This window comes from Helicoverpa zea, chromosome 21, assembly GCF_022581195.2.
Source record: "Helicoverpa zea isolate HzStark_Cry1AcR chromosome 21, ilHelZeax1.1, whole genome shotgun sequence".
Classification (NCBI taxonomy): domain Eukaryota; kingdom Metazoa; phylum Arthropoda; class Insecta; order Lepidoptera; family Noctuidae; genus Helicoverpa; species Helicoverpa zea.
The window spans coordinates 4,258,085-4,280,564 of record NC_061472.1 but is presented as its reverse complement, the minus strand read 5'-3'; the positions used below and the strand labels follow the sequence as shown (position 1 = coordinate 4,280,564).

General features: G+C 37.6%; 1 protein-coding gene across 1 annotated transcript; it reads left to right on the top strand.

The window, feature by feature from the left end:
* Positions 1–434: 434 nt before the first annotated feature.
* On the top strand, positions 435–21,789 carry LOC124640996 (neuronal PAS domain-containing protein 4A-like). The gene is made up of 11 exons (XM_047179000.1): positions 435–724; positions 8,227–8,408; positions 10,794–10,867; positions 10,939–11,028; positions 11,107–11,295; positions 11,696–11,880; positions 12,531–12,637; positions 14,393–14,543; positions 18,652–18,957; positions 20,133–20,281; positions 20,649–21,789. The coding sequence occupies exons 1-11, from the start codon at positions 714–716 to the stop codon at positions 20,840–20,842; spliced, it is 1,638 nt and encodes a 545-aa protein (XP_047034956.1). The 5' UTR covers positions 435–713; the 3' UTR covers positions 20,843–21,789.
* The last annotated feature ends 691 nt before the right edge of the window (positions 21,790–22,480 follow it).

Sequence of the window (22,480 nt, the reverse complement as noted above, 5' to 3'; positions counted from 1 at the left end):
AAGTAACGAACAACTCTTTCCATTTCTTTCGCGCGAAACAACGACCGACGCTGGAAAAACGCTCCTCACAAAAAGACATCCGTCTCCCTCGCACTCGCTTCAGCTGCGCTCTTAATAAAACCTTCAAAAGAATATTTTTTTTCTTAATTACACCACGGTTATATTTCCAAAATGACAAGACTAAAGTGTCTTGAAAATTTGAAATTGGAGCAGTCCCCACCACGCGTAGGGTTTCGTTAAGGCGCCCGCGCATGTTTTTTCAACGTAAAAAAGAAAATAAGGCTCGCGGGAAAGAGAGGCTTAGTGGCTTTTTATAGTCGCTGTCCCGGTGCGCCGGCGCACGGAAGTATCGGAGCTTCAGGATCGAGCCTTTAATCTCATTCTAATAAAAAGCTCACGCATAAATTGACGCATTAGTTTTAAATTATAATATTTTTTATTAGTGGTTTATGAAAATTCGTGTGTTATGGACGGCTGTTGAATAATGCTAGACACGTGCGGTTTATTGTTATTTTTATTGTCACAATTAATATTAATTTTGTGAAGTAAAGTGTGAAGGGTTGTTTTTATTAAGTTATCATTAGAACTTCAACGTTCGAGCTGTGTGGTCGTGTTTATTATTTTATTTTTATTATTTCTTAAAATGAATTGATTTATTGTGCTTCGAGGTGTTTAATTAGTTTTGTTTGGAGATTTTATTTTAAACAATCAAGATGTTTTTAAGGTAAGGTATTTTTAGTTTTTTTTATATTATTTTAATTATGTTGTTTTGATTTTTCTTTGCGCTATATTTATATTACAAATTCGGTTATCACAAAGAATAATAATTAATATCTTGTTTAAATATTATTCTTAAACTTTACAAACCGCTCAAGGTAACTACTAATAGTAAAAGACCATTGCAAGTATCCTTACTAATATTATAAATCGGAAAGTGAGTTTGTTTGTTTGTTTGTTTGTTTGTTCCGCTTTCACGCCGTAACTACTGAACCGATTGCTTTGAAATTTTGCAGACGTAAAGTTAGAAGTCCGGATTAAATAATAGGGTACTTTTTATCCCGAAAAAAATAGATATTCCCGAGGGAAAACAAAAATATTGTTTGCTTGATGGATGGATTGTAGATGGCGCTGTGTGTCGTTTAAAACAAGGTAATATATTGCAAACGAATATAAACATGTAAATTTAGAAGCTAAATGATACGATAATGAATCCCCGAAAATGAGGAATTCCCGAGGGATGATGTACAATTTGTTTAAGCGTCTAAACTGTTTTTTTTTACATCTACTTATATATTGCAAACGAATATGAACATATAAATTTAGAAGCTAAATGATACGATAATGAATCCTCGAAAATGAGGAATTCCCGAGGGATGACGTACGATTTGTTTTATCGTCTTAACTGTTTTTTTTACATCAACTTATCCTGAATTAACTATAATTCAACGAATTACTAATTGGTATAAGTATTAGTTAAGTTATTTCGTTCTTGAGGTATGCGATAGATGGCGCTGGGTGTTTTTAAAACGTGGTAACGATGTGTTTTTAAAATACATAAGAAGTGGAATGATAGCTTTTTAAAACGTGGTGACGTTGTTTTTTTTAAGATACGTAAGAAGTGCAATGATATCTCGCGCTTTAACCTGTAGCTCATTGTTCAATCGCGAGCTTCCCGATAGCTCGATAGATGGCGTTGTGCTTTTCTGTATCGTGGTGTTAAGGTTCGCCGCGAATTAGTCTGTTTTGAAATCAGTGGGGCCCAGTAGCGCCAGGGCCAGCCGCGGCTGCGGGTTGTTCGAAAGAGGTACCGCGGCCCTGGTATATAAAAGGCCTAGGACGGAACACGACGATTTTAGTCAGTAAGAGTCTGACACTCCCTCACCGCTGCTAACCCACAGCGGGAGGGGTGAACCGAATTCCACGCGGGCGAAGCCGCGGGCGGAAAGCTAGTATTACATAATTATTATTGGTTATATGCAACTAGCAATATTTATATTTTATCTATTTAAAGATAATTATGCATTTAATCACAATTAAAAAAGTCGTGCTTTACTATACCTATTTAAAAGCGAAACCTTTGAAAAACTTCACAGACAATGTTTTTTACATTATCCAACTGAAAATGAATTTCCACACCAAAAAAACCTCATACAAAACTGTCACCTAAATCACGCTGAAAACTGACACCTATTGTTTTACATAACTTCCGAAAACCTTCAAGCAATTATCGCCATTAAACCTATATAAAATGACGTTTCTTTTATATGTTGACACGTGCTTTCATTTAAGAATAAATTGCATTAGAAAGAAGATACTCAAAGGTTGTATTTCAAATATTGACTCCCTTATATTTTCTCACTTATTCTTTCCGTCTCTTAGAACCATGTATTTGTTATTAGCATAATAGTGTCTTAATTAAAACTTAACTTCTTATCAAATGAGCTGCAGGTTTAATCACCTAACTAGCCCTTTTGTCAGAATTTTCTCAAATCTGAGTTCTGACGTGGAATTGTAACAACAACTGCTACTGAGTATAGCATTCGGGGACGCCGGTTTTACGTAACGTCCCAGGCAAGGGACCCTAAATAATATCATCTTTGACCTTCAACTCCGGGAAATTAGATTTTCATTTAGAGAATTTATACTTTTCCTAGTAGTTTCTGTTTTACAAGATTCACATATTTCCTTCAATTACTGAGAAGTTATGATCATTCCACGGAATCACGTATGATTATTTTTCCCCATCTAGGTACGTTACCGATATATCTACTACATAAATATGCGGAAGATTGCAGATTAGGAAATTAGTCAATAGCTTAGAATAAAATCCTTCTGGTTAAGATTTTTATAAAAAACAAATATTTTATTAGCGCCTTTATTGCTTAAAGCGCTGTTAAGGGTTCAATTCCGTATATTGAAAAAGTAAAATTTACCTACGTAAAATCTGACTCAGCTAATGTTACAATACATACTTTTCAGTATTTTAAATGATTGTTTCGTTCTTTATTAAAGATTTGCTTAAAATATTATCGATCTTTGATTAAAAGGGTAAAAAAGAACCTTCATGTTTCAAAAATTGAATTAGGTATAGGAATGACCAGTTGGAAAAGCTAGGTACATGTGGAAGTTAAAACTCTTGCCTATGTGTAAAAATTCTCACATACAATTTAGTACCTTATAAGGTTACACGCAATATATACTGACTTTCTAATATTATGATCAAAATGACGTGAATACTACGAAATGTGATAAAAATGCGATGTAGGAAAACAATAACTAAGTAATTGACTGCAAGCACGCATTTGCCAAACACTTCTAACAATCTGTTCCTTATCTTGGTACCTACATACTTTAATAACATAATATTAAGTATCAAACTTGATTTTCAAAGACCTAAAAATCAAACAGTGATTTATTACTAAATCATCATCTACCTTACCTTTTTCCGACTATGTTGGAGCCAGCTTCCAGTGTTTTACAAATCCAGGCAACCCAATACTAGGGGTGTTACTAGGGCTAAGACTGGTTATCAGACCTACTGGCTTTTGACCACCCGTCTGCGAAAGATGTTCAAATGACAGCCGGGACCAAGTTTATCATGCGTGCAAGACAGTTTATTGTGCCCTCCGAAAGACGGTCATTGGTGTTCAAATCTTCATCATAAATAAATAACACAATTTGCACAACTTGGGAAACCGAACCAGTTCCCAATTTAAATTAACGCTGGTAATGAATTTTAATAGACTTTTTCAGACATTATTTATTTAAAAGACTCGATATTCTATTTAAATAAACGTTACGCAAATAAGTACAGAAAAACGGTACCTAACTGAAAAAAAAAAACGGTGGAAAATTGTCACCTCTAAGTAACATATTTTTTGTGCTAAAATATTTCTTTAAAATCATGACCGTTACAAATATATTTGTATTGAACTTATTTTATGTACCTTTTTTTTAATATTGTAAAGAAAACGGTTTGAAAATAGAATGTTTATATTTTTTAAATAATATCGAGCCTACACTGGCCCCTACCATAGTTTTTTATAGTCATGTTCTATTTGATCCAAGAATATTAGCTCGTTTGGAACGTTCTATAAACGAAAATAACAAGGCAGAATTCGCACCAGCCAGTATTTTTTTTCTTAGTCAATGAATAATTTTGTCAACCAGATTTCTTGATGAACAAAACATGATATTATTACATAAGGGGTGACATTGTGTAGTTAGGTACTAAACTTATATTTGTCTACATGTTCATACTTTTTGTCAGCAAGTGTAAAGCAAGTATAATGAGGAACCAGCTTGAGGCCCACTCATGGAGCCTAATAGCCATGATTTTCTTAATAGAAGGCGTTTTCACTATGATATTACATATAATGTCATGTCGGTAATATTAGTACTTAAACGTAACTGAGCGAGTATTATAATTATAGGAACTCTCATTTTTACATCGCAAAGAACAGAAATTGATAAAATTTTCCAATAGTATTCAAGTTGTATTTGGTTCTTCCTTATTTAAACATATAAACTAACCCCCTTACTTATAAAATCACTAATCACCTTCTAAGCAACATTTTAACTAATCACTACTTAAAGTCTTAAGTAGTGATTAAATGTTAGTTAAGATATGCTTAAGCAACGTTTATAAGTAAGAATTTTCTTAAACAGCCCTTAAGTATTACTTATATTTAATTCACGTTTATAAGTAAGGCTGTTAATCTTAGTACATCCAACAAAAATATAACACAAGCTTTCAAAATGATGAGAGAATTATAAGAATTGTTCTAATTGTCATGCCTGCTTTCTTTATAATAGGGTAGTGTCCAGGGTCGAAATAATGAAATAATATTTAGTCCGCTTTTTAGATAATCAAAAAATATTGGATACGTATTTTTTCTTTTTTTAATTAAACATAAAATGACAAAGATAATACACTTCAAAAATTAGGAGTGGGGGCCTTTTACGTCACAGTGTCCTGAAAATTGTAGCAACTTGTGACGTCACACTCAACTTTAACACGCTATATCTTAACAAGTTCTGATCCAATTTAAAAAAGAAAAAATACGTATCGCTTAATTTTGGACAATCTACAAGACGGACTAATTATTATTTTTTAGGAAACTAGCCTATTGTATTCTTTCTGTTATGTTTATAAATAATATCTTTGTAACTTTAAACTCAGCCTTAATATCTACAGCAAAAATATTACACTGTCGTTCAAAATTATCGCAGCACCAGATGTCCACTAATGTATTACGGAAGAATTTAAACGGTCGACTTACAGAATTCAGCGTGAAGCGTTCACGTCGTTACACGGCTCAGTATGTAAGGAATGCCCGTTTTTTGTGGCTCGACGTGTAAACCATTTTATAGATACATTCTTGATTTGATATATTTAAAAAATTGGGCTTTCTTGGTTATTTTGGTGAGGTCATCTTCTTGGTGTAAGTAAAAAGTTAATTATGTGAGTAATTACTCTGTTAAGTACTTATGCGGACTGTACATAATATCATGCCTAAATAAATGGGTAAATCGTAATATGACACAATGCAAATCTGTGATCCGTTATATCATTCAATTAATTTGGCAAGTTCTCTATAGTGTCAAATATTTTGGCTATCTGTAAGCTGTAGCTGTACCAAGAGCATAGTTCATATATTTTAAAGCAAAATAGATGTAAAAATTCTAATTCATCGGTACTTAGCGTGAACGTATAATTCTATACATTGCACACAGGGAAAACAACTTTTCCTTAACTCATATAAGACTGGTCAGCTAAAACAGCTCATCGATAACATAGGTACGTAGTCGTTAAATAAATTGTTATTAATCCCTTTCGATTTATAATAAAGTATTAAGTAATATTTACTTTTCATAAGACTAATTACATTGCATGACAAAATTTCACTTAAAAGATTGCAATTAGAAACATTATTAGACAGCAGTAATCTGAGAACTTAGCGGAACTGTATTATAACTGTTTAACACACTATAAATAAAACCAAGTCATTACCCGGCAAACTAATTCCCAACAAATCATACCTCAAAATATGACAAATACACCTAATCGAATAAACCCAACCGCATCGATTAATCACGAACATTTGCTATTGCGCCAATCGATCATCAAAAACAAACAAAGTTCAATCGAATTAATAATACTGGCCGTCGTTTCCCACAATCATATTTGAGGAATAAAAAAACGTCTAATCACTCGGAGATTTGAAAAAGGAATGAGGTATAAAAAGGACTCCCAGGTGAGATGAAAGGGCCGCGCATGCGCGCTGCGGTGCGGCGCGTCGGGTGCTCTAGCGCATGTTAACATGCCGCGGACGGACGGAAAGACACTTCCTTACGTTTTTTTTTTAGTTTTGTGGGCAATTTATATTGTTTGATTCAATTATGTTGTAATAGGATTATTTGTTTGGTTAACGCTACTTTGTGAGTTTTTGACATTAATTGGTTGACGTTGTTTTTTGTTGGTTAAAATATAATTTACTTACCACTATAAATTATGTAATTTTTGAACGCATTTATTTAAATACTTTATTATTTTTACCCACTTCAGAAATAACAGTCATTTAAATACTCCAATTCCTAAAACCGAACAGCAATAACTTTCTCATAGTTAGATTCTAAAGGGATTCGCAATAATTCTCGTTTCAAGAAAAAATATGAATAAAACAGCACGGCTTCTGTGTTCAAAGCAATATATCAATACATCCTGCGCGTGCGACGATTATATAAAGCTTATAATACGATCCGACACTCCACTTTAGTATCTCAATCGGTGCTTTAGAAAATTGTACCTTTTTTTGCTGTTTAGAAACTGGCTTGTTACGGTACCTATAAGATGTAGTAATCCATAGATAGTGATTCTAATTGAATGATCATTATCTCTCAATATCTGTATCAATTAAGCTTGATCTCGTAGAAAAAGTATGGTTTGAATGATCCCTGATCATATCACTTGTAGGAAGCGATTTGATTTTTCGAAACGCTTTAAAAACACTCTATTCAAAGCCCATCCTAAAATGCATACTTCGGCAAATATTTAATTAGCTGACACCACATCAAAAATCTCCCAAAACAATAAATCATAAAACGATATCCTGCACACGTGCCATTAAATAAACGCTTTCAACAAAACACGACAAAAACGCACAAAAAATCTCCCAGTGAATCCGTCAAAGCGATAAATCATAAAATATCCTGCGCTCGCGCATATTACAACACTAGTTGTTGACGGTGGTTTCACCCGCGTCCTCAAGGATATACTTCTAACAGAATGAGAAGCTGTCTAAACCTTTGTACCTAATCGCCTGAATTGTATGTCCTTTTTTATTTAGCTAGTTACATACTACTGTTGAGCATTAGTGAAAAACCCTAAAAATTAAGCCTTCTAAACCTTCGACGTTGCTCCGTTGTAGAATCATACCAACCCCCAACCTCTTGATTGCCATACCTTATCCAATGGGATGATACCGCTTACCTTTCTTCATATCACATTTAGCTTCAAACGGGTCAGTAACTTCACCATGAAAAAGTAACAAACATACACCCAAACAAACAAACTTTCGCGGTTTATAATATTAGTGAGCCTCTCGAGATCGCTATGGTAATGCATCGGTGACAAGAAGTACGGACACCTGTCCGGAACGATACATCCGGACATTGTCTCACATCCTAGAACCAGGAATGCTTTCTATTCGATACTTTTTCTTAGTAGATACGAGGAAAACTTGCGTTTCTTAGGTGTTGCGGTTTATTGCTTCCTGTATTTAGTGCGGACTATGCATAATGTATGATTTATTAAAGGATCCTTTTCATCGCTTAGATTCTTTATATTAACCGGCAAATTCTCGGTTGTGTACTTACCCTTACTAACGTAATGTGGTCACAAAAATAATAATGAGCGCGAATGTACTTTCAAAATCATTGAACATCTAGTTTAGAATCAGAGCCGATAGTACAATTTTTTATTTAATGACAATATTTTTTTTTATAAAGGAATTCTGTCTTATTTAAAATATATAAAATGTCCAATTAGACTATGAGACTGAGGAAATAAGGAACGAGTGCATCTGCGTCCGAGCAATTTTCCACTATATAGGTTCCTGCGTAACTATATGATCTCTTTAAAATAGAGAGAAAAACCAAAGCGGCCGACAATCAGTTTAAAAGCATTACCTAACCTAACCTAACCACATTTTTCTTCCCAAACAGATTCGAGCCAACAAAATCAACGAAAGGCGCAAGCAAGATGCGTCGAGACCTCATCAACGCAGAGATCTCCAACCTTCGGGACCTGCTGCCCCTCCCCCCCTCCACCCGGCAGAGGCTCTCGCAGCTGCAGCTCATGGCTCTCGTCTGTGTCTACGTGAGGAAGATGAACTACTTCCAACAAGGTAAGTTCTAACTCTCTGACAGACTGTCCTGACTTTTGAGCTTTCATTCTAATTCTAGAAAATGGAAAGTTCAAGAATCTTCTCTTCTTCCTGCCCTGTTCCCAAGTTATTTGTGATCGGCGTTCCTCTCTGTCAGCTGTCCTATTAACACCTACCACCTTCTTATTCATACCATCATTCAGTTTAGATATTGGTATACCAAGCTAGCTTTAGAGAAAAAAAAACTTGATCCAAGACTTCCGTAGAGGTTTTCCTATATCATTGGTAACGTTAAGAAGGATTAGTAGAGAATCTGAATTATATGATAATAGTAAATGATAAAAATATGAAACTAACCAAATTACTACTATCATATTGAAAAATCTAATCAGTTTGGACAGAAGGCAATAATATTCGTCATACACATTTCTCAGAAACAGATCAACAAACGATACCAACAAATGCATTCCCTTATTAGGTATACAGTCTACGATTAATTTAGTCTAGACACAATTGAAAACCGCAATCAAAAGGCCTGTGTCAAGATCATTACATTGACAGTCAGAAACAAGACAACTGCTTTCAACGTTAGTCATAGCTTAGAATGTTCCCAAATGCCCATGCCTTAGAGCATGTAACCAACTGGAGATGCCATTACTGTGCCTTCCTCTATGCCAGAATTACCAGACCGCTCTGGTTATTACTCGTGTGTGCTTCAGTCATGAACTTGAGGCACACACAATTGATTTTATCTTGAGAAAGCTATCACTATTGAGTTGCCTTAGCATCACCCGCGCATTAATTGCCAGAGTTTCTCGCATTACAGTGCTGTCACACTGGCGGATTTTTAAAGTATATTTTGTTCGGTTCTTTCGAGCGTTATTTTTCAGTTTTTCACCTCATTTTTTTCCGGCAGTTGTCAATTGTTTGACTCGCGACACCGCTCGTAAGATGTGGGCGATGTCGCCCAGTTTTTCAGCTAGTAATATCCGCCAATATGTATGCGTATGACTGTTCCAGTTAGTTATATGGTGTAAGTCCCACGCGCCTGCAATCTTGTTATATAACACTAGGTCAGTGGATTAACTGGATCGATGACGTTGTGTGATGCTGTGATTCATGCGAATAATATGATTGTGCCTTATTAATATTTATTGAGTCTGAATTGAGCAGGATGTTTGAATTGTTGCTAACAGGAATGTCTGGTTGTTTTGACACTGATAGGTAAAGCTACCAGTGTTGAAAGCAATTAAACCGTTTTCTTTGATTGTTAAAAAACGCTGAGTTAGTCTTTTACTGTCCGCGATGCAGACATAATATTTAAACTATTCAGGTATGACTAATAAAACCAATCCATGAGTAATACCAAAGGTGTAGAAAAACTTAGTCATATTGTGCACATTTGCTATTTTTGCACTATAAACTACACAAGTTAAGCACATCATCTTATAGAAGTATTCTCTACTTTTGTGTGTTGGGTCGTCAGTCACGAGCTACATTGGGAATGCTAATTTGGGATTCGAATTTTTTTAGTATTTTCATCGAAGATTTGTAATACAAAAAAAAACACGGTTAGTTACATTATTTTTTACTAAAAGGCTCTAACTGATAAGATACTTAACAATTTGTAGATCTTTTATCTTTACATTCTAAGAATCAATTGGTTTAAAAAAAAAAGCCGTTCAGACAATTGGTCATTACATGTTGCTTTGTGAGTTTTTTTTCTTTGCGTCAACACTAAATGATATCTTGATAAAGTTTAGAGTATAGACTGTCTCAGATAAATCATTGACAAGATTTCCTACTGATTTCTCTGCTACCAGTATTACTTACTGCTCAATCTTAAATGTGTCCTGTATAGAAACACATCTAATCTCTGAATATTCTCCCATTTTTAATAAGCATAATATCACAATCAGATTTCAATCCTAAAATCTTCTTAGCAAGCTTACAGGCGCCAGTGTATATTTTTCAAATCCATTTGATTCTACACAAGAATGACTGATGACTCTACACAAAATTGAATAATTTAAAAGTGAAAGACGACTGCATTTTATACTCAGCTATTTAGCTACTTCAAAAATAAACTTGCGCACCCATCTATAACTTCATCACATACAACAGTTACTTCCCCCATTTCTCAGGAAAATCGTGCTTCAATTTTCTCGTCATCTTCACATAACGTTTCGTCCGGTGAATTCTCATGGCCCAAATCTTTGGGCAAACTCATCACGTCTCCTTTATCCACCATCTCGGAACATCGTCTCCCCAACTTTTTGTTAGCTCACCTTCTGTCACGAAAAGGCATATTAAGACGTTTAAAATGCATTTAGTTCACTATCTTATCTACCATTGTAAGTTGTACCTATTACTTCACCCATAATACAGTCTTTCTTTCTGTTTTAGTGTTCAAAAGTCACGACTTCAGCTATCAGTATCAAGAACAACCGACGCCCACGCCTAATATCGGATTTTCTAAGGTTTGTTTTTTTACTAGTTCTGTTTACGAGTTTTTAACGTGACATGAACTAAGTTTACAATGTATTTTCAGGCTATGAACGGTTTTATGATGATGATGACACAGAACGGAAAATTGTTGTACATATCGGAGAACGCGGCGGAGTACTTAGGACATTCAATGGTTGGTTTGAACAATTTCTTTGATTCCAAAAATGGGCCCTAATCTTGAGACGATTTGTAACAAGAATTTCATTTCTAGGAGGACCTTCTAATACATGGAGACAGTGTATACGACATAATAGATAGACAAGACCACCAGACAGTTCAAATGGAACTCAACAGAGGAGGAAACGGAGAGACTGAAAATGTACCAAAGAATAGGCATTTCTTCTGTAGAATGAATGTGTCTAGAAACGCTAGAAGACAAATGAGGTTCGGTGACCAAAAAGTAAGTTTCAAGTACATTTATTAGAAGTCTTTTATTCTTCATGAAGGAATATAACCAGTCTAAAGCCGGCGTTTACGTTGTAAATACGGATTTTACTCGAAAAAAACTTAAATAGCTTGCTATGTATTTTATCAATTTACAACCAGAAGTAAACCATTTTGTTACTCAGTATAGTTTATGTGCTACTTCGCAGTGACTAGGTAAAGCGTCACTTCGACAACTGAATAGTCATTTTCAAACTGAAATGTCATTGCTCTAACATTTGCAACAGTGTTAACGCTATTTAGTTTTTCTGTTATCGTATCCTGAGTAATTACTTGTTTTCCTTTTTTATTGTCAGCTTGTCCTGAAAAAAATATTCAAAGTCTTTGTAATTTTTTTAACAGTAGCGTGTTTTTAGGTAGTTCTCGTTCGGGGGCACTACGTGTCGTACCTGCCGCTGTGCAGCCGCAACGAGCCAGTATTCCTGGCGGTGTGCACGCCGCTGGCCATGCCCGAGACGCGCGAGTGCGTCGTGCACGGCGCCACCAACGTCTTCACCACCGTGCACGCCATGGACATGAAGATACTGCATATTGATGCCAAGTAAGTAACACAGCAAATATTCGAAACAAATAAAGATCTGAAAATACGAATGGTAAATAAAAAGGACAAGAAACAAATGAAGATCAATGTTCTACATTTAAACCGTCGCGCAAAACAGTTATGGCAACAGTCCCGCCAAAATTTCAAACATCGAATGCATAAGGAAAATCTTGAGTGCAAAAAGTATTTAATGAATTTGCTAAAACCATTCATAGACAAACATCCCGCCAACCGTGGTGACATTTGAAATCAGTCAACTGAACTGAAACGCTGTCACCAGGTATCATTGATGAGTAGCACCCCTAAAAACATCGATAAAATAAGTGAGTTTACTTACAAAATATAAGTCTAAAGCAGGAAAATAAAAACAGAAAGTTCCGCCATAGTAAATGATAAACCAATTTATCGGTTAACGGTAATTTTTAATCTAGTTTTTGACTAAGATTAATTGATAGCATACAGCTGAGTCGTAGCAAAATGTTTAAAAGCACATTTTTGATGGCAACTTAATCGATTTACATTAACAGTTGTTTAATTAGATTTTTAATTATAAATGGTTTATTGAATTTAGAAATTGGTGGTACAGTTTAAATGGTCGAGTTATTTTTTTTTTTTTTTTTCTATGATAGTAATTGATTTGTTTGTTTCAGCGGCGAATGGTACTTAGGATGGAAGAAATCTGAGTTAGCTGACGTTTCGTGGTACCAACTTATACATTGGGATAGTTTACGAGAAGCACAAAGTAAACATAGATTAGGTGAGTTTTTTTTTTAATAAATTTATTTATAAACTAGATGTGTCTCGCGGTTTTAGTTGCGTCTCAAGAGAGCAAATAAAATAAAATATATCCTATGTCATCTGTTCCCAAGAATGAAAGGAATTTCAAATTTGTCCAGTACTTTCAGAGCCTTTAGGGAAGAAACGAACTAACGAAAAAAAATCCTCTTTACAATATACATTTTTAACAATTATTTCATAACGTTCCTTTAATGAGACCTTGTTAGTTTTACCCCGCTATTCCTATTTATAATTTTATTTGTAGAGGAATTTATAAAAATGCTTCACTTTTATCGACAACTTCGTGCATCACTAGTTAAAATTAGTCGAACATAATTTTATTCGACTAGAATTTAAGTGCATCAAATAGTGACAGGCCAATTACTAGAAATCACGCTACATTTAATTTTTTACACATCACTGTCAAAATGTACGAAAATAGTTTAAAATTATATAAAGTGTTTGCATTTGAAATCAATGAGGGTTTTCTAAAATGGCGTCCACGAGGTGGCAGCACCGAGTCGTCAGGTCCAGGTAACTGTCAAAGTGCTTATCTTTACTATGAATAGTGAACGATTTTAGTGTTTTTTTTTATTTTATAATTAAAGCACTGCATTATTGTTTTACTATTGAGGTTGAGTAAATAAAAAAAACTAAATCATATTGTGTTAACAAATTTTTCAACAAGCTTTTCCTTAGTACCAGTGACTTTTGCACCCTCTCTCTTAGCTCAATTTTTAGTTCGGAAACCTTATTCTGACCGTAGTCCATAATAAAATCAATAACACTTCCAATATAACAGAATTTCAATAAACAATAAGTTCGGACCCTACAATTCCATACTATTTGACAGCTGTTTGGACCTGACGCATACGAAGCGCCGCCTGGCGGCAGAAAAAGTATCGAAAACCCTCATTGGTACGATTTTAGAGAATCAAATTTAAAAAAAAATGGTCTTTACTCAGTTTGACTCGTAAGTTTTTCCTTAATTTAATAAATAATTTATGAAGCTATTTTCCTTTTGAATATGTTTATTTTACTGTGTGTCAATTTTATTTGCAAATAGGTATCCAAATTCAAAATTTATGGTGACTAAGTTGCAGGTATCAGAAGGAAGAGTTTTCACAAATCCATTAAATATTCAAATTGATTAATCATTGTTTACAAACAGAATAAATATCCTGCAAACAATGAGACCTACTGACACTTCTGATTGCTAAAGGAAATTAACAATCAATAAAACAATGATGATTATAATAAATTCATACTTCAAATTAAGTTATTGGTGTCAGACTACAATACAGGCATTAGGTTGACTAATGTACTACTCATAAATGGGCATAATAATAACTTACTTTGTAATAAATGAATATAAAATACTAACTTCCACCTGCGGCTTTTCCCGTGATTATAAAAGTAGACTTTTCTGGTGTATAAAATTCGATAATAATTATCGTTTTTACGTGAAAGAGTATCGAACTTATACTACCCGTGCCAACTTATGCATTTCTTCATCCGCATAGGTATTTTTCGCACAATGATTAATCAATTTGAATATTTAATGTACTTTTGAAAACTCTTCCTTTTGATAATCCTACAATAAAAAGTACCACTTATCCCCGTCCCTAATTTCAACCTCAGTTCTCTTTTTTTGTCAGTTAAGAGTGATAGTATAATGTAATTACGAAATAGGAAATTGCCGGGATTTATATGAACGTTTATTCTTTTGTTGCAGTAACGCAATCGGAGCAGGACAAATGTTGCATATTGCTAGTGAAGTTGCAACAACGCAGCGGTCAGTTTCTATGGGTGCATACGGTCTTACAAGTCAAAGATGCCACGGATACACCAAGACAGTTTATCGTTGCTACTAATCAGATTTTAAGGTAATAGCCGAATCTCATATTTATTTAAATTACTTACATTCATTTTATTTCTATACACAAGAAACTGTAATTTTTAAGTTTTTTTAAAAGATAACTAAGTCATGTTTCCGTATAGGTAGCAGAGTACGGAACTTCCTGATCTCCATGGTTCAGACACAATGTGGCCACTATATTATAAATTTTGGGATATTAATAATAATAATAAGCCCCGCAGGGCATCTGAGGCGGATGACGGGGAGTAGCGACCCCGCGGGGCTATATATCCGAGTGCTCCAGGGAGAGTATACTGTCCCCCACCTCCGGCTTGCCGGAGTGAAGCATGACGGGGGATAGGTCTCTCGCCTCTTGGCTTGCCTTCATCGGCCGGTCAGAGTGGAGTCGCTAGAGCAAGGTTAGTCCTGCTCGGAGGGTAGGTGCCTCGTGGTAAGTGGCGAGTGGGCCGGTGATGCTGGACCCACAGGGAGCGCGTGATCTGCGTTTAAAGTCCGCCGAGGTATCCTCACCCTTCTCAGCCGCTCATGTCCCTGTTGCCCTCTTGTTGCTTTTCAGTGACTGATTCCCGGGGGCCCAGTAAGTGAGTTGGCGAGTCTCCACCTGCCATTTTAACATGTATTTAATACATTGTCATCGGCAGGTGCCATAGTTCCCGTAGTTTCCCCATTCCTAGTCCATTAGCATCCCATCACAATAGCCTAAGTAGTTTTCATCCATAGTTAGCAATAGTTTAGCACAGAACCGGGGATTGTCCTTGGGTACATTTCTATAGTGTATACAGGGATAATCGTCGGTTTTGTGTTACCATTTCATTAAAGTTGTCTCAAAAGGGCTTCAGCGTGTTGGCTTCGGCCCCACGTTCGCCTTCCAAAAATCCGGGACTCTGTAGTCCCGAGGTCAGAAAGAGACATAATAATAATAATAAGCCCCGCAGGGCATCTGAGGCGGATGACGGGGAGTAGCGACCCCGCGGGGCTATATATCCGAGTGCTCCAGGGAGAGTATACTGTCCCCCACCTCCGGCTTGCCGGAGTGAAGCATGACGGGGGATAGGTCTCCCGCCTCTTGGCTTGCCTTCATCGGCCGGTCAGAGTGGAGTCGCTAGAGCAAGGTTAGTCCTGCTCGGAGGGTAGGTGCCTCGTGGTAAGTGGCGAGTGGGCCGGTGATGCTGGACCCACAGGGAGCGCGTGATCTGCGTTTAAAGTCCGCCGAGGTATCCTAACCCTTCTCAGCCGCTCATGTCCCTGTTGCCCTCTTGTTGCTTTTCAGTGACTGATTCCCGGGGGCCCAGTAAGTGAGTTGGCGAGTCTCCACCTGCCATTTTAACATGTATTTAATACATTGTCATCGGCAGGTGCCATAGTTCCCGTAGTTTCCCCATTCCAAGTCCATTAGCATCCCATCACAATAGCCTAAGTAGTTTTCATACATAGTCAGCAATAGTTTAGCGCAGAACCGGGGATTGTCCTTGGGTACATTTCTATAGTGTATACAGGGATAATCGTCGGTTTTGTGTTACCATTTCATTAAAGTTGTCTCAAAAGGGCTTCAGCGTGTTGGCTTCGGCCCCACGTTCGTCTTCCAAAAATCCGGGACTCTGTAGTCCCGAGGTCAGAAAGAGACATACAAATAATAATAATACGTTTATTTCGGATAAAAAATAATCCATAGAGTGTTAGTAAAACATACCTATAACAGAAAACTTATTAGAAAACTTATTATCTAGTGTTAGTACCCATCACCCTTTGCACAAACTGTCTCATGATTGGAGAGCTATAGCTCTCACCTACTGTTCTCAGGATGCTATTGCAACTGTCTCTCACTCTCCTCAGAAGCGATGCCGTTTTTTTTGCGCAAGATAGCGTGGAAGCCATCAGTGCGAGCTCGCACAAACATCTCTGAGGCACTACAGTACCGAGGCAGTCTCAAGAGCATCCTGAAAGCATTATTATACTGGATGCGCAGCACATCCAGCGATCTTTTAGTGTAACTGACCCATAGATTGCCCGTGTACATACTCTGGCAATACGCCTTGAAAAGTGTGATTTTCACTAAGTCAGTACACCGAGCAAATCTACGGGCCAGCATATTACTTCGGACCGCTAGAGCCCTCCGCTCCCTCTCAATATCTGCATCGTCTTTAAGGTCGTCAGCAAGAAAATGACCAAGGTATTTAAAAGTTGATACCCTTTTTATTTTTGATCCGTTAATATATAGATCAGGTCCATCCTCACGGCTCCTGCCACCGACCTTAAAGACCATGCATTCACATTTTTTAACATTATAAATTAAACCATGTGCAGCAGCGTAGGTTTCACACACGTTAAGTAACTCTCTGATTGCCCCTGCTGACGGACCCAGCAGCACCATATCATCTGCATAGCTAATGTTGTTAATTCTAACTCCACCAACGCTGCATCCGACACGCATGCTGCTGAGTTCCGCTATGAGGTCATCTACATATAGGTTGAAGAGCAGGGGGGATGTCAGACCTCCCTGTCTCACCCCACACTCCAACCCATACGGCTCAGAGAGTGTACCGTCCCATTTCACCTGATTGGTTTGGTTACCATACCAATACTGGAAAATTCGACATATATCTACCGGTATACCTCTGTCTCTCATCTTCCCCCAGAGCACATCATACGAGACAAGATCGAATGCCCTGGAGAGATCAAGGAAACAAGCGTATACCGGCGTCTTGCGATCTACGTAATATTGAACCGTATGCTTGAGACTTAAGATTGCACTTTCGGTTGATAGTCCGGGTCGAAACCCGAACTGTGCGTCTTGAAGATGTATATAATCACTTAAATAAGAATCAAGCACACCGTCCAACACCTTTGCTATTATTGTAGCGAGAGAAATAGGACGGTAGTTACATTTGTCCGAGATGTCACCTGTTTTGTTCTTCACAATGGGAACCACAATGGTCTTCATTAGATCAGCAGGCAAGTATGCATGACTAATACACATTGTGAAGAACATAGACAGAACTCTCGGCAGATGGATACCTGCGTGCTTCAGGTGTTCGATGCTGAGCCCGTCATGTCCTGGAGATTTCCCTCGGCTCATACTATTGATAACTTTGCTAACTTGTTTAGCTGAGAAAATTATCGGAGATCTCCCTTCATGACTGCCGGGCCCAGAATCGCTCACCAGGGATGAGGGACCGAGTGGGGATTGAACTTTAAAATGTTCTTTAAACATATTCCTGATCAGAGCTTTCATAGTGGTGGATTTTCTGATTAGATCAATTGTTTCTTTCAACAACTTTCTGAAGCATTGTTTATTTTCCCGTACCCATGTCAGGTCACTATCTCAGGAGTCACGGCGCCCTCACTTACCGCATGACGCAGGTCCTCACCGGACACGGTTGTTTCGGGAGGTACCTGCACCGCATCGGTCGTGAGGAGGCGCCCTGGTGTCACCATTGTGCGGACAGCCCCGAGGACACGGTGGACCACACAGTCCAGGTGTGCCCCGCATGGGAAGGGCACCGCCGGGTCCTCGTCGAGGCTTTGGGCGGCGGCGACCTCTCGCGTCCGGCCCTGGTTCAGGCCATGGTCCGGGGCGAGAGGGAATGGGATGCCGTCGCCTCCTTCTGCGAAGCGGTCATGCTCGAGAAGGAGGAGGCGGAACGCCAGAGAATTCGCACCTCTCATCCCGGCCGCCGCGCTGGACCAGGTAGACACCATGGGCGCCGGGTGTCGCGAGATGACTCCCGGCCACCGTAGGCGTGGGTCTGTGGGCGGTGAGTTCGGGTGGCTCATCGTCCCTCTGTCTTCCTAGACGACAGACCCGTGTCGACGGCGCGCGTTGTTCCACGCGCTCCTCAAAGAGACGTCAGCAACCCCAGCGGGGCCCAGCAGGGCCAAGGCCTGCCGGGGCTGCGGGTTGTTCGAAAGAGATACCGCGGCCCTGGTACATAAAAGGCCTATGACGGAACACGACGATTTTAGTCAGTAAGAGTCTGACACTCCCTCACCGCTGCTAACCCACAGCGGGAGGGGTCATTTGATGATTTTACGTCGATAAAAAAAAAAAAAAAAAAGGTCACTATCTCAGAGCATAATCAAAATCCTCATTAAAACCAAACTCTTCTTCCCAACAGCGAAGAAGAAGCCACAATAATGCTCGCCAACTCCTGGCTGTACCAATACTACGGTTACCAGAACCAGCCATGCGGCATGCTGGACCCTCGCTGCCAGAAGTTCTTCCGACGAGATCAGTATTACCAGGAGTATCAAGAATATCCTTATGTGGAGAACCAGGAGATGGAGTACTCTGGGTACCACGTGTCGTCGTATGTACAGCCGAAGCCAGTTGAGGAGTATAGTGGCTGTGAGCGAGTGTACACGGATCGGGGTCCCGTTGATTATTCTACGCATTCGCCTCAGTCTACTATTAGCGAAGAAAGGTAAGGACTTTTGATTGTATTTTTGAAAACAATAAATAAACACACATGTAATTAATGCAATACAAAATCATAAGTCATTCAAATCGGTAAAGAATTGAATCGAAGGGTGAATTTGGGCAAAACGATCATCGAAAAATCGACATTCGGAATTTGTAAATATTTTTCACATCACCAGAGGTAATATATTACACTCTTACAAAACCGCTTCAAGAAAAGCGAGGTTGTTAATTTAACTCAAAAACGTTACTAAATGCACAATTTACAAAAGCAAATACTAGAACAAAAACAAAAAAAAAACAAGCAAGCAAAGGTCAGCTGCTACAATTTGTACCCGTCATGTCGCACCAAGGAATATAAATAAGAAAATCATCACCCCGTCCGTCCGTCTGTCCGTCTACGTAATTTGACACCTTTCATTACCATATTTATTGTAAACTTACTATTACCAACTTTATTTTACCATCACTGGACTCCCTACACCACCTTATTCTTTCTCTATTAAAGTCTATTTTTCAATGCTTTCAAGTCTGTGGGATACATATGTAAAGTTGTTAATGTAAACCAAATATCAAAAGCCTGGCTTGAAAAAGGTTTAAGTCAGTGATAGTTTATTATTTTGATGTAGTTCAGTATTGGTTTTGACGTTCACAGCGTGTTTATGATGTAAATTATTACTGAGTTCGTAATTGCTTATCTATACAGTTATACAGACATATACTTGGCTTAGTTCAAGCGTTCCTATCCTGCGAATTAAAGATGGGTTTTTCTGTATAGATCCATGTATTGTATGGTTGCTTGCTCTATATCTGATTGTATGTATTTCATAATATTGTAAGTAGGTACATACATAAATAAATACCTACATAAATATGTTTACTGTACTGAACTCCCGCACGTATAAAGAAAATCCGTGAAATATTTTTGAGGTTATCGCGAACAAACAGACTCGGCAGGGTTTATTTTATTACTTTTATATTACTAGCTGACCTAGCAAACCGTACCGCTTGCTATTGTTGCAAACTTCCCTGGACCTCTACAAACTTTTTAAACCCAAATTGAGACGAATTGGGCAAGCAATTTTCGAGTTTTAGTGAGACTAACGAACAACAAAACATGTTTATTTATGAAAGAAGATTATTAAGTTATACCATATCTAACGAGTCATTTTCTTCCAGGTCTCCCCACCACTATGACCCGCCACCAGACATAGTTGTGAACAGCAATATGTACATGTACCCGCACCCCGGGAAGAGAGAGTATTACGAGCAGTACCCCAGGGTCAACTACCATGTACAGGAGCCCTGTTCTAGTACTGTTGTTGAAGGTAAATAACATGTTTTTCAATGATGATTTAAATATTAACGAATTAGAAAATATGAATAGGTTAATGTAACTTTTTTGCACAAGATAAGATAGATGAACTAAATTAGAACGTTTATCTCATATTTCAAAATGTTTTCGAAATCTTTTTGCTAACCATTAGTAAAATTAATTCTCGAGCTTCGCTGATGTACATCCTATAATTTCGCATAATAGATGCCTTGGTTTTCTTGGACCTTATAGGACTGCGTCAAACAATTCAAGCATTGCTATTCCTTATCAAATTGTATGGTATATCAATCCTTAACTACACACGACAACTCCATCACATACATTACACACATAAAAAGGTAATTTTATTTTTTCCTCAGGTATGGAATACCCAAGTTCAAAGCGAATGCGGCTAGCCCCACCTCCCCTCACGCTAGAGGAAACCGACGGCATGGACCGATGGAACCCCAGCCCACCCTGGTCGGATACCACGCTCAAAATACCCGACTACACCCAACGGTTTACCTACAATCATATGGTACCGATGCCCCCTGAAAGAGCTATGGTCACTTAAGATTAAGTGTAAGTTATAATAAGTACTAAAGTTACGTATGTTTCATGATTTGAAAATAGAATTTCTTGGGAAATGAATCGATTGATTTTCTTTTGTTTTCGGTATTAGATTGTGACAGCGCTTTTACACCAGCAGGTTTTTTTACGGACACATTCTGAGCGTCAAAAAACCTGTCGAATGAACGTTATATCTAGTTTCAATGTCCGTAGATACGATCTGCTCGTAAAACCGAGCAGAAAATCTGCTAGTGTGAAAGAGCTGTAAGTCGATCGAGATAATATAATATATTGATGTGTCTACCAATTGAAGTGTGAGATTGTGTTTTGTTAAAATAATGGCTTGATATTTTCATTGATATATGAAAATTAAATTATCATCACTGTTCTGAATTCATTTCATTTTAAATGTAGGGAAATAAATCCGTCCTAAATGTGAATTATTAAACAATACATTTTTTTTAACTTGAAAATATAATAAAATTATGTATTTTCGTGTTGCATATTGCAACTAACTATTAGATGTAGTAACTTCTTCTTCCTATTTCGATGCATTTAAAATTTTGTTTAGATATTTCATTCGAATTATGGTTTAAGCTCAAATGTTATGCCTTATCTTAAGTTGGTGGCCCATACTTGGTTCACAAAAATTTTGAAAAAAATCGTGGTGGAAATTCAAATATTTTTGGTACTTTAGCCAACTTAAGATAAAGATAATATTATAACAGTATTTTATTTCGTAAGTTAATGTATAGCGTAGAACATAAGTATTGGAATATGGTTCCGTCCAAATATTTTTGCATTCCAAAGGAATAGTTAAGTTTATATTTCGATGTAAATATTTTCTTTATAATAATAGTGGCATTTATGTAAATATTAAGTTTATTTTATTGCAATTGTCTTTAAGAAGAAATAAGAGAAAAAAAGTTAAATAAAAAATGATAAGTTACAGTGCTTGTGTTTTTTTATTTGATACAAAATAAATCCTAACGGTGCGGTGTATGTAAAAATCTGTTTTTTTCTACCTAGAACACAAGATTTACTATACTCTAAAACTATTAAGAAAATCATTACTCAAAAATGAAACCTACTTCCAAAATCTCGCGGCATTGTCTCAAAAGTCTCGTACTAGCAGCGATTCGATGCAGTCGTGTTGCTTACGTGTCTAATATTTTACAAAAGTATTAGGTGTAAGCGCGGCGTGAGCCGTTGCTAGAGATTATAGTCGCCATGAGTGAACAACTTGTGGCGAATGAACTGTTGGCGTTCTTGCAGCAGAAGCTGGACGTGATGGACGAGATGTCCGTGGTCCAGATGTGCAACAAGAGCGACCAGATGGTGTCCCGCCGGCGTGACGGGACAAAGAAGAGTATACAAGACATCATCACGCTCCTTAAAGCGACCGACCCTGATGACGTGCCGACGTTTGTGGCGAAGGACCTGAGTAAGCTCCCTCCCGTGACATTCGACCACGTCGACGTTACGTGCCTGCTGAAAGACATAGTCTTTCTTAAGGCTAGCTTAGCGAATGTGCAGAAGCAGCTGGATGCATCCCAAAACACCGTCGCCAGTTTGCGCAGCGAAGTTAACGAGTTGCGTAAATCGGTAACGGTAACTAGGTCACCTGTGGATGCATCGTGCA